Source organism: Salvelinus alpinus, chromosome 21 (assembly GCF_045679555.1).
Source record: "Salvelinus alpinus chromosome 21, SLU_Salpinus.1, whole genome shotgun sequence".
NCBI lineage: Eukaryota > Metazoa > Chordata > Actinopteri > Salmoniformes > Salmonidae > Salvelinus > Salvelinus alpinus.
Genome location: NC_092106.1, coordinates 2,585,212 through 2,602,637, shown reverse-complemented (window position 1 = coordinate 2,602,637; position 17,426 = coordinate 2,585,212). Strand labels below are relative to the sequence as shown.

Here is a 17,426-nt window from a genome sequence, read left to right as displayed (position 1 = left end):
AGTGAATTGAAGGTGTACCTGGGGATGTATTTCAAGCCTACCTTCAAACTCAGTGCCTCTTTGTTTGACATCATGGGAAAATCAAAAGAAATCAGCCAAGAACTCAGAAAAAAATTGTAGACATCCACAAGTCTGGTTCATCCTTGGGAACAATTTCCAAATGCCTGAAGGTACCACGTTCATCTGTACAAACAATAGTACGCAAGTATAAATACCATGGGACCACACAGCCATCATACCGCTCAGGAAGGAGACGCGTTCTGTCTCCTAGAGATGAACGTACTTTGGTGCGAAAAGTGTAAATAAATCCCAGAACAACAGCAAAGGACCATGTGAAGATGCTGGAGGACACAGGTACAAAAGTATCTATATCCACAGTAAAACGAGTCCTATATCGACATAACCTGAAAGGCCGCTCAGCAAGGAAGAAGCCACTGCTCCAAAACCGCGATAAAAAAGCCAGACTACGGTTTGCAACTGCACATGTGGACAAATATCGTACTTTTTGGAGAAATGTCCTCTGGTCTGATGAAGCAAAAATAGAACTGTTTGGCCATAATGACCATCGTTTTGTTTGGAGGAAAAAAGGGGAAGCCGAAGAACACCATCTCAACCGTGAACCACGGGGGTGGCAGCATCATGTTGTGGGGGTGCTTTGCTGCAGGAGGGACTGGTGCACTTCACAAAATAGATGGCATCATGAAGTAGGAAAATGATGTGGATATATTGAAGTAACATCTCAAGACTTAAGTCAGGAAGTTAAAGCTTGGTCACAAATGGGTCTTCTAAATGGACAATGACCCAAAGCATACTTCCAAAGTTGTGGAAAATGGCTTAAGGACAACAAAGTCAAGGTATTGGAGTGGCCATCACAAAGCCCTGACCTCAATCCTATAGAAAATTTGTGGGCAGAACTGAAAAAGCGTGTGCGAGCAAGGAGGCCTACAAACCTGGCTCAGTTACATCAGCTCTGTCAGGAGGAATGGGCCAAAATTCACCCAACTTATTGTGGAAGGCTACCCGAAACGTTTGACCCAAGTTAAGCTATTTAAAGGCAATGCTACCAAATACTAATTGAGTGTATGAAACTTCTGACCCACTGGGAATGTGATGAAAGAAATAAAGCTGAAGTAAATAATTCTCTCTGCTATTACTCTGACATTTCACATTCTTAGAATTAAGTGGTGATCCTAACTGACCTAAGACAGCGAATTGTTACTAGGATTAAATGTCAGGAATTGTGAAAAACTGAGTTTAAATGAATTTGGCTAAGGTGTATGTAAACTTCCGACTTCCACTGTTTAAGTGAACAATGCTAAAATGTGTTATAGACAGACACACACATAAACAAGCGAACATGCATACACACAAATGAACATACAGACACCTCTGATACAGTGTAGCCTACACTAAATGGATATGTACCTACTTGAGTGAATAACTGCCCCAGTAAAATCTACTTTTTCTACAGGATGTGTAACCAGGTGCATTTCTGTTAGTATTTGAAATATTATGGTGAAGTCAGTATTTAATTCCCTTGACACACAGCTGTTGCCCTTCACTGTGTAGCCTATCTCACCGCAATTCTCTTTCCTAGAATTACCCCTCAGCACCCCAACCCGATGCCTAGCCTACAATTTAAAAAAAATGGTATTGGCAAGGGAAGGGATATGTGTCCATGAGTGAGTGAGTGAGTGAGAGAGAGAGAGAGAGAGAGAGAGAGAGTGAGCGAGAGGGGAAGGGGTAGAGGGTGGGCGGGGTGTAGTCAGCGGTGTGATTGCAATCTTCCTTCTTGTTCATCCCAGGGTTAGCCGACTACATGCGTGAAAAGGCTTTTTCTCCCAACATGGAAACATTCTGCTGTAGGTCTATTCTGCTTGCATTCGAGAGACACTCGTTTTGGGATTAGGTAATGTTATGCTCTAGCGCGCACAGTCCATTGCGGTCCTAGATCAATACGGATAGATTGACATGTGTGGGTTTAGTACATGTCCTTTTGTTGTTTGTTGTTCCACAGGATTTGATAGAGCGAGAGAGATGGCTTCGCGATCCAGCCACTGGAATCGTCAGCAGCAGAGGTAGAGTGTCTCTTGCACTCGCCCCGCGGTCGATTTTGCTGTCTGTTGCACGATGAGCGTAGCTCTGCAAGATTTGCGGAACAACGTAAGTCTTGTAATGATTTGATAATCTTCTCAAACGTGATGCTACTCTTCTCATAATTTATGAGGAGACAGAGCCCCGCGGACTCGTATGTGATCGAAACCCATTGCAATCAATCACCATATTTATTTTGTTGGGTTTCTTACTGCTAAACCATTTCGCAATCATGATTCGAATATGACTTGTTTATATTCTGCACATGTTGTAGGCTATGCGGACAATAATGCTCGAGCAGATTCCCAGGTAGGCTTTGGTCCTCATATCCATCCTTAAAATACTGTGTTCGGCGCTCACTGCCCATGATGGAAATAGTGCGCTCGCTCTCGCCATACAAACGTCGGTACCTTTTCATAATTTATCAAAATACGTTCATAAGAGAAAGAGCAGCCTCAGACACTCATGCATAAATCCAGAAACACGTTTTTCCAGCACAGGCCTACATGTAATAATTTGATTGTATTTATTTGAAGTTGTTAGAGAGAAGTTGCTTAGGCCCACACCAGTAAATATTCATAGAGAGGCTGAGGTTTTATTCATTGTCATCTCTTTAAGGGCCACACAGCCTATGGTTGAGTTGCATTGTGCTCTCTCTATCTCACTCGCGTGCATGGGCTTTGGTTTTGGCTCACACAGTTGTGGAGCTTAGGAGACACTCAGTTTGAACGGTAGGTTACACTAGCATATAACAGATTTAGGCCTGACTTGTTTATTTTGAACTTCTCCATTTTGCTTTTTCATTTGTCCTCGGGTTTTGAATATAATATATAGCCCTTTAATCTCACTAAAAGGCTTCCTTCAGGTCTTGTATTTTGTTGACTCGGTGTGCCTTGCCCAGACACTGTTGCCTATGTTGGCTAAAGTAGACATAAGGACATGATATGGAACTGGAGCAAAGCCATGTATTTTACTATGATAACCAACACACAGCTGTTGACTGGTCCCACGGGACAGGCATTTTTGTTTTGTTATGTTGAGATTCCAGTCCGACAGGCTGTACCTGTTGTTGCTATGGCGCTGTTGCATTGTGTCGTTGTCACCTAAATATTATGGGATGTAAAAATGCACGACAATGAACATCTGTTCAGTATTGGAACAGTATTATGATACCAAAGTGAGGCGTGAAATGTCACAACAGATAAGGCTATCTGGTTACAATTTGGGCTTGATAGGTCCCTGTGTGTGTGCGTGTTTATTTCCGCGTGTGTTTATTTCTGTGTGTTTTGTCTGTCAACCATCAAACTGAGAGCAGGCGAAGTAGGCCTACTGCATGGGCTCTGCTTCAGGCTTATGGTTCTGTATAGACCTGTCTGTAATGTAGGCCTAAGGAGCTGGAAGAGCAGTCCCCGACCACTGCCCAATATGCCGTGAATCAATTAGTAGCCTGTAGTCCCCGGGGGCATTTCTGAATATGTTCATTATCTCTCTAATGAACATCATTAATAACGCAATCTGTACACCGGGCCACAGTCGAGCAGGCTGTCGCCCGCTAGACACACTGTGCACTAACTCAACAAACTGTTACAAGGCCTCTACTGTTCCCAGTACCTGTGTTAAGAAGACCAATCGTATGTACACTGCCTCAAAGGGCCGATCTCATCACACTTTAGCATGCAGGGCATCAAAGCACCTCAGGTCTGTCCCGGATAGTAGCATGCACGTGTGTGTGTGTCATGATACACTTACTCGAACAGGCGTGAGTGACATACTTTTATATACAGAGATCCATTTCCATATTTAGGTCAACTTCTCTTTTGATTAACTGCCTTCATTTTGCTGGACCCCAGGAAGCAGCAGCTAATGGGGATCCATAATAAATACAAAATACCCAAAGTGATTTACAGTGCAGACATACAATTTCATATTAGTGATCCCAGGAGGAATCAAACCCGCAAGCCTGGCATTGCAAGCACCACACTCTACCAATTGAGCCAAACAGGATTATTTCAAGGAAGCAGCAATGACGCACAGACATGCCGCCCTGAAGTGGTTGCTCGGTAACGGTAACACTTTACTTGAAGTGAACAGGAATAATGCGTTATCACTTGTTATAAGCATGTACGAGCACATATGTAACTTATTATAAGGCACATGATGATAATAATATGTCTTAAATCCAGGATCATTATGAGATGATGCTATACTATACATTGCTATACATACTTACAATGTGGAGGAAATGCGTCAAAAAGCATTAAAGGGGCAATCCAGAATTCGAAAAAGCAACAAAGCCTTCACCTCGCCACTTGTTTTGTTAAACAGCTGAGGGGGCTGTAGAAATGTAACAACTCTGAAATTCATAGACAGAGATATAGATGCAAGGACTGACCATCCATGTCATGAGATCAACATTATATTTTTGTAACCATGTTTTTTAAGCAAAATGCATATGCGTTTTTATACATTGGCATACGTCATCTGGGTGGCCTCAGCCTCAAGTAAAGTGTTAGCAGTTGCTTTGCTGTGGCCAGTTGAGGGAGTGATGGGAAAGGCCAAGACTGAGTGACGGCTGGAGAAGGAGGCCCTTGAGTGACCTGAACCCGGGGTTTATCAGGGCTGGGTATCCTGTGTGTGCGTGTGTGTCCTGCCTTAGGGCGGTGGGGTGAGCCCCTTCCTGTCTGAAGCAAGACTCTCCATCTGTCCTGGCACCATCGGCAGGGCTGGAGAGGTCAACGGCTATATCCTAAATAGCACCCTATTTCCTACAAAGGGCTGGCCAAACATAGTGCAATAGTGTATCTAGAGAGGGTGCCATCATTTGAGATTTGACTAATTTATGAATAACCCTATGCAGGCTCATCATCAAGACTTGAGACAATGAGCTGATTTGTTAAGATCGTGTAAAACCCTCACCACTGCCATTTGTCACGAACTGTCATCCGTTTTAGCCTGTGTATCCTAAAGTGGGATGCGGTCTGTGTTTTTCCTTCGTTTACTGCTTTTTATTTAAATGCTCTCTGACATATTTTAAGTCCTCCCTCCTCTTCCTTCTACTTCCCTCTATTCCTCCATAACATCTCTCCTGGCAAATCTTTCTCTCTAACTCCTTGGTTGCTTGACAATGTTTCTCCCTCTCTCTCTCCATCTGTTTCACCCACCCACCCACCCTCTCTCTCTCTCACTCTCCCTCCCCTCTTTGTGTCTTTCCTGATCTGGTTGTTTCACAATTGTGCACTGAATCACCTGAGATGGACAAAACAGGAGGAGAGGAGGGGTGGATAGGCATGAGGAGGTAGTTTGTGGATATGACCATATGAACTGACCAGGAAAAACTCTGGGCCCCAGTTATAACCTTAGGCCCCTGTACGGTCACATGGTTAGGGAAAACTCAGGGCCCTATAGAAATGAGGTTAATTAAGAAGTAATTTTTTTGTGCCCTGCGTTTGTTCTACTGGATAACATCACCTCCCTTCAGCACTTATCTGCCAGAGTCTGCATGGGATGGAATCCTCGTCCCTCTGCAACTTTGTCTCACAAATGTCTCCTCACTTCTCTGTCTACCTACACTACCCTGCCTGTGCAATAGAATACCTAAAACATACTAGAGTGGGAATTCCACTTTGTAAAAGAAAAGAAAAATCCCCTTTTCACCTATGTGTGTTGTCATCCAATATGTACTATACGTATTACTGAGTATTTTATGCAAATGCATGTTCATATCAGTGTAGTTCCCTTGAAATCTTTATACTGTGTGTAGACTTGGGGACTGTGTGTGTGTGTGTGTGTGTATGTGAGTGTGTGTTTGTACGAGACACTTGGAGAATTAAACACGGTTATTACTCTCATGCAGTGGTGGGAAAAGTACTCAATTGTTGTACTTGAGTAAAAGTAAAGATACCTTAATAGAAAATAATTCACATACATTTTTAATAAATAAACTCACGGGACAATTTTATCTATTTAATACTTTTTATGGACAGACATGGGCACACTCAGACATAATTTACAAACGCAGTATTTGTGTTTAGTGAGTACGCCAGGTCAGAGGCAGTAGGGATTGCAACACGTTATATTGATAGGTTCGTGAATTGGACTATAATTCTGTGGTGCCTGAGCATTTGAAATGTAACGAGTACTTTTGCATGTCAGGGAAAGTCTATGGGGGTAAAAAGTATATATTTTCTTTAGGAATTTAATGGAGTAAAACATTTCAAAAATATAAACAGTAAAGTAAAATGCAGATACCCCCAAAAACGACTTAAGTAACACTTGTCCTATTAAAGGAGCCAAAAGCGGGTATATCCTCGAAGCGTCTGTTATTTTCTGAAGAGACGGACATTGTCCTTTTTCTTATCTGGACTATTCTTATTTTGTCCTCCCCCCTCTGTCTTTCTTTCTCTCTTTCCTCCAGTCTTCTCTCCTTCCTCCCTGTCGTCTTCCCTCCTTCCTTTCGGTAGAGATAGAGAGAGGGGTAGCCTTGATGCCTAGATCAGTGACGTCATTCTCTCTCCCTGGGGAGGACTCTACTGTCTCCCTCCTTCTCCCCGTCTGCCCCACCCTCTCTTTTACTCCCTCTCTCTGCTGTTCTCTTTAATTGATGACGCACTGAAGGGGACGAGTAGGGGTCAGGGGAGGAGAGAAACAGGAGAGAGAGAGAGAGAACGAGTCATTTTTTCAGTGTACACACACTAGCAAACAGAGGAATGACATCTGTAATGTGTGTTTGTTGGACTGAGACAGCAAAGGGAAGAGATTTTTAGGTTTGTTTGTTTGAGCGTGTGTCTCTGTGTGTGTGTGTGTGTGCGTGTGTGTGTATACGTACCCAATTCGTCAGCCTTTCACAGATGCACATCAATTAAAGCAAGGTAAGCTTAGTGTTTCAACAACACTGGACTAATGTTGCTTATGTAAGGTTTACATAACAGAGTAGCGGCAGCCTCCCCAGTTTTGTTTGTTGTGCTTGTTCATTTACAGCGTTCGCAGTGTGCTCTTGTGATGTGCGCTCAAGTGGCTAACCTCATTAGGGCAGCATTTTGTTGTCGGCAGAGAAGAGAATGTCCTTTCTGTGCTCGAACAACAACAACAGTCATGCAGGCTCTGGCTAAAAGTAGTGCCCTATATAGGGAATAGCGTTCCATTTGGAACCTCTCTGTGGTGGCTGACTAACCAGGGAGGGGAAGGGGGCGGGGGACGCCCTCTAGGGGTAGAGGTATGGAAGTGCATAATGACAGTGGTCACTGAACAGATGAATGGTTTGGTACACTATTCGGGGAAAAAAAGGATTCCAAAATGGTTCTTCGGCTGTCCACATAGGAGAACCATTTTTGGTTCCACGTAGAACCCTTTTTGGTTTCATGTGGAACATTAATAAAAGGTCTCTACAAGGTCTCCAAAAACGGTTATTCAAATGGTTCTATGGGGACAGCCGAAGAACCCTTTTAGGTTCTAGATAGCACCTTTGTTTCTAAGAGTGTAGAGCTCCATGCATGAATGTGCATGTTATTATTGTCAGTACAGATACCAAAATCTAGGTTTAATACGTGCCACAAGTTGTAAAATGATTGCAAGAACAGAAAAGCGCTGTGATGAAACGATGAAATAGAAACACGAGCATGGCAAGAGAAAGGCTGTCTGTCTTTTGCTCTCTCTCTCTCTCTCTCTCTCTCTCTCTCTCTCTCTCTCTCTCTCTCTCTCTCTCTCTCTCTCTCTCTCTCTCTCTCTCTCTCTCTCTCTCTCTCTCTCTCTCTCTCTCTCTCTCTCTCTCTACCTGTCAGTCTTTCTCACTTTGAGGAATGTGGCTTTCGTTCTCTTGGAATTGTCTGTCCTTTTTTTATAATAATGCACACAGAAGCAAGCTTGCCAAAGAAAATGGACCCCCCTCCCTTTCCCCTCTATGGGGTAAAATTACTCATCCATTTTTCTCTGCTTCCTCTACTTCACCTCTCTATCTCATTGACAATGCTCGTGTGCTTGTTCTGTGTATTTTCCCTTTTCTGGCACTTTTTCCTCTCCTTTTCTAAGAAGTATATCAAAATCAGTTGTTACTAATCTCACACTGTTTCAATCCCTATCCCTTCTTTTCTTTCTATCTTTCTATATTTCTATCTTTCTTTGTCCTCCCATCCCCCACCTCCTTAGCAGATTTCCGCCTCTCTTCCTTCGCCCTCTCTCGCTGTGTCTGTCTTTCATTCTCTCTCTCTCTCTTTTCTTCTCAACCCCCAGCTCATGCTGTTTGTCTGCTTTCTCTTACTCTGTAACTCGCCCTCTTTCACTCCCACTGCCTTCCTTTCACCCTCCCTCGCTCTTCAATTGCTTTGTGCTCAGTGTTTATAGTCCTTCACTAACTCTGCATAGAGGGAGAGAGTGAGAGACAAAGAAAGAAAGAAAGAGAGGGAGACAGAGAGAAGAAGTGTAAGGACAAACTCTTGAATACTTTATTAAAGGTAAGTAAAGCAGAAATGTTCTCATTTATCCCTCCATCTCTCTCTCTCTCTCTTTCTCTCTCTCGCTCTCTCCTTCCATCTCCCTACTTCTCTCCTATGATTGTTCTAACCTGAGAGAATAAGCTTATTGCCCATAAACCACCTGTTGACAGCTGTGCTGTGCCGGGGGTGTGTGTCAGGCTGTTGCTAGGGGCAATAAAAAAAAGTGTGTGTGTGAATGTGCCGGTGTCTGTGTGTGTGGGAGGGAGTTGGTGTGACTCTCTGGCTTGGGCTCATTTTCAGAGAGAAGAGAGAAAGGTCACGAATTGAAGAAAAGAGGAAAGGGAGATTGCTGAACCCTGACTTCTGTTTCTGTGTCGCTAGTGAGCAGCATTTGATGTGTGTGTGCGTGTGCGTGTGTGTGAGCAGGACTCTGCCCTCAAGTCCAGGATGCAGTGGGCTGATAGAGGGGTTTGAAATGGTAAAGGACATGGATCCTCATGCACACACACGCATGTGCGCACACACACACACACACACACACACACACAGACGCACACTACCATTTGAGGGTCCAGTGTGAGTGTCTGTGAAGGTCAAACACTGAAGTGGTGAGAGAGGGACAGGGAGTGTGTTAGCTCTGAGATGTAAGCAAAGAGAGGGCCGTTATTTACTTACTGCTTCTAAGGACAACACCGGCCCACAGCTGGCTAGATCGAAACGGCTTGTATTGAGCAATAGTTCTGATTCTCACGCTCAGAAGAATGTCTCTTTTGCCTGTGCGAAGCAGGATGTGAAATCTGACACCACTTGAAGCTGGGTTGTCCCGCCTACCATTTCATTCGCTCTTCTGACTGTCCATCAACTCCTGGCTGATCCCTATGTCACAGCTACTAACAACGCATATGCCTGGAATCCTAACATCGTAACGCAGCAGGAGAGAGGGGTTTCAGTGCTGTAGCACAGTCAGAGTTCGATTTATAGCCCATAATTTAAAATAATTCATAGATTTTAAACAAAAAATATTTTCTATTTGTCATAGACAGACAAGATTAAGTCGAAAGGGGAGTTCTTAACGAGTTCAGGAACTAGTTAGATCTCTGTGAGACGTTCACAGCGATGGGGGCAGACGTTTTGATCGAGACCTTTTCCATTAGATTACATTTTCCATTACATTTAGTTACATTTAAGACTTGTGACTATTTTAGTGGTTCCATTTTCCCAGTCACAGCTTTCCCAGTCACAGCTTTAGTATTTGAAAAAACTAGCGTTTGAACCCAGGTGTGTGTGTGTGTGTGTGTGTGTGTGTGTGTGTGTGTGTGTGTGTGTGTGTGTGCGCGTGCGTGCGTGCGTGCGTGCGTGCGTGCGTGCGTGCGTGCGTGCGTGCGTGCGTGCGTGCGTGCGTGCGTGCGTGCGTGCGTGCGTGCGTGCGTGCGTGCGTGCGTGCGTGCGTGCGTGCGTGCGTGCGTGCGTGCGTGTTTGAGAGTGATGCTGGGGATTATTTGTGTTTAGTGAATTGGACCTCGCCCATGTCTCATGACGTCTGTGTGTCTGAGCACCTTCACTCAGGGAAGATCAGGGTCCTGGAGTAAACTGCCCCCTTCCTCTCCTTCTCTCTCTGTCCCCCCTCTTTCTCTCTTTCTGTCTGTCCCTCTCTCCCTTTCTATACTACTCTCTTTATATGTCACCCTCTCTCCCATAGTCCTCCCTATCTCTCTGTCTCTCTCACTCAGTCCCTCACTAATTTTCTCCTGCTCAGTATTCCAGTCAGCAAGTCCTCCTTATCTCACCCAGTCACAGCAGGTTTTGTTTCCTTCGCTCTCTTTGCCTGTGTGTCAAAACACGAGTTTGTCAAAACATGTCTGTATGTATGTATGTTTACAATATGTGTGCATGTGCGTGAAAGTAGGTATATAACATGATAACCGTATGTATGTACCTGCGTGCATGCATGCATATGTGTGTGGGGGACTGTGGTGACCTCTGTGGCAATACGGTGCCGAGGTGAGTTGGGGGGTGAAGGGTGACTGTATTTCCAGCTCTTGGGGCAGAAGGCTGGGCTGTGCCAGGGTGAACTCCACCAACGCCGCTTTCCTTCAAAAACACTCCACAGGAAACCACTTCAAACAATCACATTCCGCACAGTGAAAGTTACACACCACTCCTGCAGCTCGGGAAAACCTCTCCCTTCCCTTCGCCTCCCTCAGCATTACTCTCTCTCTCTCTCTCACTCACTCTCAGACACACACACACACACACACACACACACACACACACACGCACACACACACACACATTTTTTTGCAAATGTATAAGAAAACCCCCCTGAAATATCACGTTTACATAAAGTATTCAGACCCTTTACTCAGTACTTTGTTGAAGCCCTTTTGGCAGCGATTACAGACTCAAGTCTTTTTTGGTATGACGCTAAAAGCTTGGCACACCTGTATTTGGGGAGTTTCTCCCATTATTCTCTGCAGATCCTCTCAAGCTCTGTCAGGTTGGATGGGGAGTGTCGCTGTACAGCTATTTTCAGGTCTCTCCAGAGATGTTAGATCGGGTTCAAGTCCAGGCTCTGGCTGGGCCATTAAAGGACATTCAGAGACTTGTCCCGAAGCCACTCCTGCGTTGTCTTGGCTGTGTGCTTAGGATCATTGTCCATTTGGAAGGTGAACCTTCACCCTAGTTTGAGGTCCTGAGATGGTTGTCCTTCGGGAAGGTTCTCCCATCTCAACAGAGGAACTCTGTCAGAGTGACCATCGGGTTCTTGGTCACCTCCCTGACCAAGGCCCTTCTCCCCTAATCGCTCAGTTTGGCCGGGCAACCAGCTCTAGGAAGAGTCTTGGTGGTTCCAAACTTCTTCGATTTAAGAATGATGGAGGCCACTGTGTTCTTGGTGACCTTCAATGCTGCAGACATTTTTGGTACCCTTCCCCAGATCTGTGCCTCGACACATTCCTGTCTCGAAGCTGTACGGACAATTCCTTCGACCTTATGGCTTGTTTTTTGCTCTGACATGCACTGTCAACTGTGGTAGAATTTACCACAGGTGGACTCCAATCAAGTTGTAGAAACACCTCAAGGATGATCAATGTAAACAGGATGCACTTGAGCTCAATTTCTAGTCTCATAGCAAAGGGTCTGAATACTTATGTAAATAAAGTATTTCTGTTTTTTATTTTTTATTTCGATAAACCTGTTTTCGCTTGGTCATTATGGGGTATTGTGTGTAGATTGATAAGGATTTTTTTTTAAATTCCATTTTAGAATAAGGCTGTAACGTAAGAAGATGTGGAAAAAGTAAACGGGTCTGAATACTTTCCGAATGCACTGTAGGTGGAAGAACACCCTGTGGATTTAGCCCCAAGGAGTAGGCTTACTTTTGTGTGTGTGTGTGTGTGTGTGTGTGTGTGTGTGTGTGTGTGTGTGTGTGTGTGTGTGTGTGTGTGTGTGTGTGTGTGTGTGTGTGTGTGTGTGTGTGTGTGTGTGTGCGTGTGTCTGAACATTGCGTGTGTGTGTGTGTCTGTATATGCAAGTTGTTGCATATACAGTCAGAAGTTTACATTCACCTTAGCCAAATACATTTAAACTCAGTTTTTCACAATTCCTGACATTTATTCCAAGTAAAAATTCCCTGACTTAGGTCAGTTAGGATCACCACTATATTTTAAGAATGTGACATGTCAGAATGATAGTAGAGAGAATGATTTATTTCAGCTGTTATTTCTTTCATCACATTCCCAGTGGGTCAGAAGTTTACATACACTCAATTAGTATTTGATGGCATTGCCTTTAAATTGTTTAACTTGGGTCAAACGTTTCGGGTTGCCTTCCACAAGCTTCCCACAGTAAGTTGGGTGAATTTTGGCCCATTCCTCCTGACAGAGCTGGTGTAACTGAGTCAGGTTTGTAGGCCTCCTCGCTCGCACACGCTTTTTCAGTTCTGCCCACAAATTTTCTATAGGATTGAGGTCAGGGCTTTGCGATGGCCATTCCAATACCTTGACTTTGTTGTCCTTAAGCCATTTTGCCACAACTTTGGAAGTATGCTTGGGGTCATTGTCCATTTGGAAGACCCATTTGCGACCAAGCTTTAACTTCTTGACTGATGTTGCTTCAATATATCCGCATAATTTTCCTTCCTCAAAATGATGCCATCTATTTTGTGAAGTGCACCAGTCCCTCCTGCAGCAAAGCACCCCCACAACATGATGCTGCCACCCCCATGCTTCACGGTTGGGATGGTGTTGTTCGGCTTGCAAGCCTCCGCCTTATTCTTCCAAACATAAGGATGGCCATTATGGCCAAACAATTCTATTTTTGTTTCATCAGACCAGAGGACATTTCTCCAAAAAGTACGATCTTTGTCCACATGTGCAGTTGCAAACTGTAGTCTGGCTTTATCGCGGTTTTGGAGCAGTGGCTTCTAACTTGCTGAATGGCCTTTCAGGTTCTGTCGATATAGGACTCGTTTAACTGTGGATATAGATACTTTTGTATATGCTTCCTACAGCATCTTCACGAGGTCCTTTGCTGTTGTTCTGGGACTGATTTGCACTTTTTGCACCAAAGTACGTTCATCTCTAGGAGACAGAACGCGTCTCCTTCCTGAGCGGTATGACGGCTGTGTGGTCCCATGGTGTTTATACTTGCGTACTATTGTTTGTACCGATGAGCGTGGTAACTTCAGGCATTTGGAAATTGCTACCAAGGACGAACCAGGCTTGTGGAGGTCTACAATTTTCTGAGGTCTTGGCTGATTTCTTTTAATTTTCCCATGATGTCAAGCAAAGAGGCACTGAGTTTGAAGGTAGGCATTGAAATTCATCCCCAGGTACACCTCCAATTGACTCAAATTATGTCAATTAGCCTATCAAAAGCTTCTAAAGCCATGATATCATTTTCTGGCATTTTCCAAGCTGTTTAAAGGCACAGTCAACTCAGTGTATGTAAACTTCTGACCCACTAGAATTGTGATACAGTGGATTATAAGTGAAATAATCTGTCTGTAAACAATGGTTGGGAAAATGACTTGTGTCATGCACAAAGTAGATGTCCTAACCGACTTGCCAAAACTATAGTTTGTTAACAAGAAATGTGTGGAGTGGTTGTAAAACGAGTTTTAAACTTCCGACTTCAACTGTACTCCAACCCAGACCCCTGCACTCCTGGGCTGGGTAACAGTGGAGGCTGCTGAGTGGAGGACGGCTCATAATAATAGCCGGAATGGAGTAAATGGAATTGTATCAAACACATGTGTTTCAGCCATTATTATAAGCCATCTTCCCCTCAACAGCCTCCACTGTTACCCAGCCTAACTTCACATCACTGAGTTTCGGGTCTGTGTACTGGTTTCTCCTCATACAGTAGATTAGAGTTAGTTGATTCCTTGTCTGAGCCAGAATTGCCCATAGGGCGTTATGTATAACATTCATCTCAGGGATATTGTCATCAAAATTGAACTGTTATTACAAAATATGCTAAGAATAAGGCATAAAATAACAATTATTGGCTTTTACAACTTAAATGTATTCTATACATACTGTACATTCCACTAGTAAGTAAGTGGCCGGAACGGTTTATAGGGCAAGAGCTTATCTCCTGTTTCTGTAGCGTGAGGTAGCTTCATATACAAGTATCCCCCTGGACAGGATGCTAGTCAACTACGTAGTTATTCCACATACAGGGTTCGTCAAATGTTTAGAAACTGTTTACGTCTCATACAGAGTTCTGGGGAATTGTTTTGCAGGCACTGTCCTACTGGCACCATTGCGGTCTCATTTCCAGTAAAGCAGCCCCACATGTTCAGCGTCATCCCCGTTCCTCTGACCAAGCCTGAACACTCCAGTTGTTCCCACAATAGCCTTTGTGATTGGTGCTCCACAGCTGTTTTGGACCACCCGGTAGCCAATGAGACTGCCCTGGAGACGGCCCCAGAACACATTGCTTTAATTTTTCATCAAGTGCCTGATGTCACGTGACCGGCTCTTCTGGTGGTTTCCGTGGCGACGGTGCGCCGGGGGTCACAGTTGTTTGAATTCGAGTTCCACAGAGAGGGCGCATAATTTGACAGAAAGGAGGAGAAGAGCCTTTGTCATCATTAGCTTGTCTTTCACAGTAACAGACTGATTGATTCATATTTAGGCCTCATGAAGGGACTGCCTGTCCTCCTTGGCCATGGACCCATCTCCAGAAAGTAAATGATGGTGGTAATAATAATCATAAAACAACAGGATCACTATTCACTACAAATGGCTGTGGAGATGTACTGCATTGCTTTGTTTGTGGTTGCTTTCAAAATGGTAACCTCTATCCTACATGGTGCACTACTTTTGTAGGGCTCTGGGCTAAAGTAGTGCACTAAATAGGAAATAGGGTGTAATTTGGCACGCAGCCTGGGTCTTATAACAGGCCACAGTTTAAGATCTTATAACAATACACCCACTACCTAGGCAATGAAGTGTGCTCAGTATCTATAGTATGGGGTTTTGTTGATGGACTCATAGGCTCTTACTGTGTAAGATGCAGTGGCTTTTGGAAGAGACTAAGGTTTACCAGGCATACCATGAATAAGGCCTCCCGAGTGGCGCAGCGGTCTACCATGCTAACCACACCGCTTGCGTCGCAAATGCGGGCGTCAGTGAGCGTGTGCGTGGCCAGGCGCTAAAATAGAAATTGATTCTATTTGTGACGCTCAACGTGCTTCAAGTCCGGCCTCTCCCATCTCCTCATTGGTTTTCAGGAGCCATCTCCACATTGGTTTTTAGGAGCATATACCCACGTGGGTGATTAACCTCTCTGCGCTACGGATCCCTTTAGCGGGATCATTTTCCTAAACAACCGCTGAATTGCAGGGCGCCAAATATCACTAGAAATATTTATAATCATACAATCACAAGTGAAATATACCAAAACACAGCTTAGCTTGTTGTAAATCCACCTATCGTGTCAGATTTTGAAAATATGCGTTTACAGCGAAAGCAATCCAAGCTTTTGTGAGTGTATCAATCAATGCTAGAACAGCTAGCCCCAAATTAGCATGGTCACGAAAGTCAGAAAAGCAATAAAATGAATCGCTTACCTTTGATAATCTTCGGATGTTTGCACTCACGAGACTCCCAGTTACACAATACATTTTATTTTTGTTCGATAAATATTACTTTTATAACAAAAAAACGCCATTTGGGTTGCACGTTATGTTCAGAAAACCACAGCTTCGTTCCGGTCCTGAAAGGAAGACGGAAATTTCCCAAACGTATCAGATTCAAAAATATTACTAAAAATATTTATAATCATGCAATCACAAGTGAAATATACCAAAACACAGCTTAGCTTGTTGTTAATCCACCTATCGTGTCAGATTTTGAAAATATATTTTACAGCGAAAGAAATCCAAGCTTTTGTGAGTGTAGCTTTCTATGCTATAACAGTTTAGCCTTATATTATCTTGGCTAGCATGGTCACGAAAGTAAGAAAAGCAATCAAATTAATCGCTTACCTTTGATAGTCTTCTGGTGGTTCCACTCACGAGACTCCCAGTTACACAACAAATGTTATTTTTGTTCGATAAATTTACTTTTATCACAAAACACCGCCATTTGGTTTGCGCAATGTTTTGCGGAAACAAAAGCCTTGTTCCGTTCGACAAATCCCCAAAAGTATCCGAAATGGTCGTAGAAACATTCCAAATGTTTTTTATAATCAAACCTCAGGTTGTCTTTAACAAACATAATCGATAATATTTCAACCGGAGCATAACCTATTCAATAAGAGAGAAAAAGAAAATGGAGAGCCCCTCTCTCGCGCACAGGAAATATTCGGAGGACACCTGACCTGTTTTGAAACATCTCGCTAATTTTTCAAAATAAAAGCCTGAAACTATCTCTAAAGCCTGGTCACAGCCCGAGGAAGCAATTGGAAAAAGAATCTGGTTGATACCCCTTTAAATGGAGGTTAGACAGGCCAGGAAACAACGTTTAAAAAAAATATATATATATATATCACTTCTGGGTTACTTTTTCTCACGATTTCGCTTGCTGAATAGATATTATTTTTCTCACAGACAACATTTTGACAGTTTTGGAAACTTTGGATTGTTTTCTATCCTAATCTGTAAATTATATGCATATTCTACGATCTGGGCCAGAGAAAATTTACGTTTACGTTGGGTACGTATTTTGAAGAATTTTTTTATTTCTGACCCCTAGCGCTAAGAATTGTCTCTATACGTTGTAATGGAAGAGCATGGGATCTCAAAAACAAAATTCTGGTTGGTTTTTCTTTGGATTTTCTCCTACCATATAGTCTCATGCATTATTTGAACATTTCTACAAACTTCAAAGTGTTTTCTATCCAATGCTACCAATTATATGCATATCCTGGCTTCTGGGCTTGAGTAACAGGCAGTTTACTTTGGGCACGTCAGTCAGACAGGAAGTAGAGAAAAATAGACCCTAGGCTGAAGAAGTTTTCAGCAAGCAGTATGTCAAGAAGCAGTGCGGCTTGGCAGGGTTATGTTTCGGAGGACGCATGGCTCTTGACCTTCGCCTCTTCCGAGTCCGTATCCAATTGGACATCACGAAATTGGGGAGAAAAATGAGTAAAAGTACAACAACAACAAAAATATTATAATAATGCCATGAATAGAGCTGACATGATTCCCTACTCTGTATGTATGTACAGCCTAGGACGATAGTCTGTTTTGTGAGGATCGCTATGGATTGGATAGGAGGGGATGAGTTGTGAGGGGAGGGAAGGAGAGAAGAGAAGAGGAGAAGAGATGAGAGAGGAACATGGTCAATGGGTGTGATGTGGGCGGATGAAAGGAAGGTTTTGTAACCTATTAGAAAGGTCATACAGAGAGTACTTTGCGTGCAAGTGTGTGTGTAGATGTGCCTCAGGGCATTT

At 43.5% G+C, this 17,426-nt stretch overlaps 1 protein-coding gene across 4 annotated transcripts in view; it reads left to right on the top strand.

The window, feature by feature from the left end:
• Positions 1-1,764: 1,764 nt before the first annotated feature.
• The window catches only part of ece2b (endothelin converting enzyme 2b), a 67,153-nt gene continuing 51,491 nt past the window's right edge, over positions 1,765-17,426 (top strand). For 2 of the 4 annotated variants that reach the window (XR_011669549.1, XM_071356500.1), the window contains exons 1-2: positions 1,765-1,909; positions 2,018-2,163. Coding sequence is in view for 1 of the 4 variants with exons in the window: in XM_071356500.1 (XP_071212601.1) it covers positions 2,131-2,163 (33 nt within the window). In the remaining 3 variants the exon portion in view is untranslated. Of the gene's footprint in view, positions 1,910-2,017; positions 2,164-6,774; positions 6,963-7,982; positions 8,541-17,426 lie in introns of those variants that run through there. The other 2 variants (XM_071356502.1, XM_071356501.1) reach the window with 2 other exon arrangements.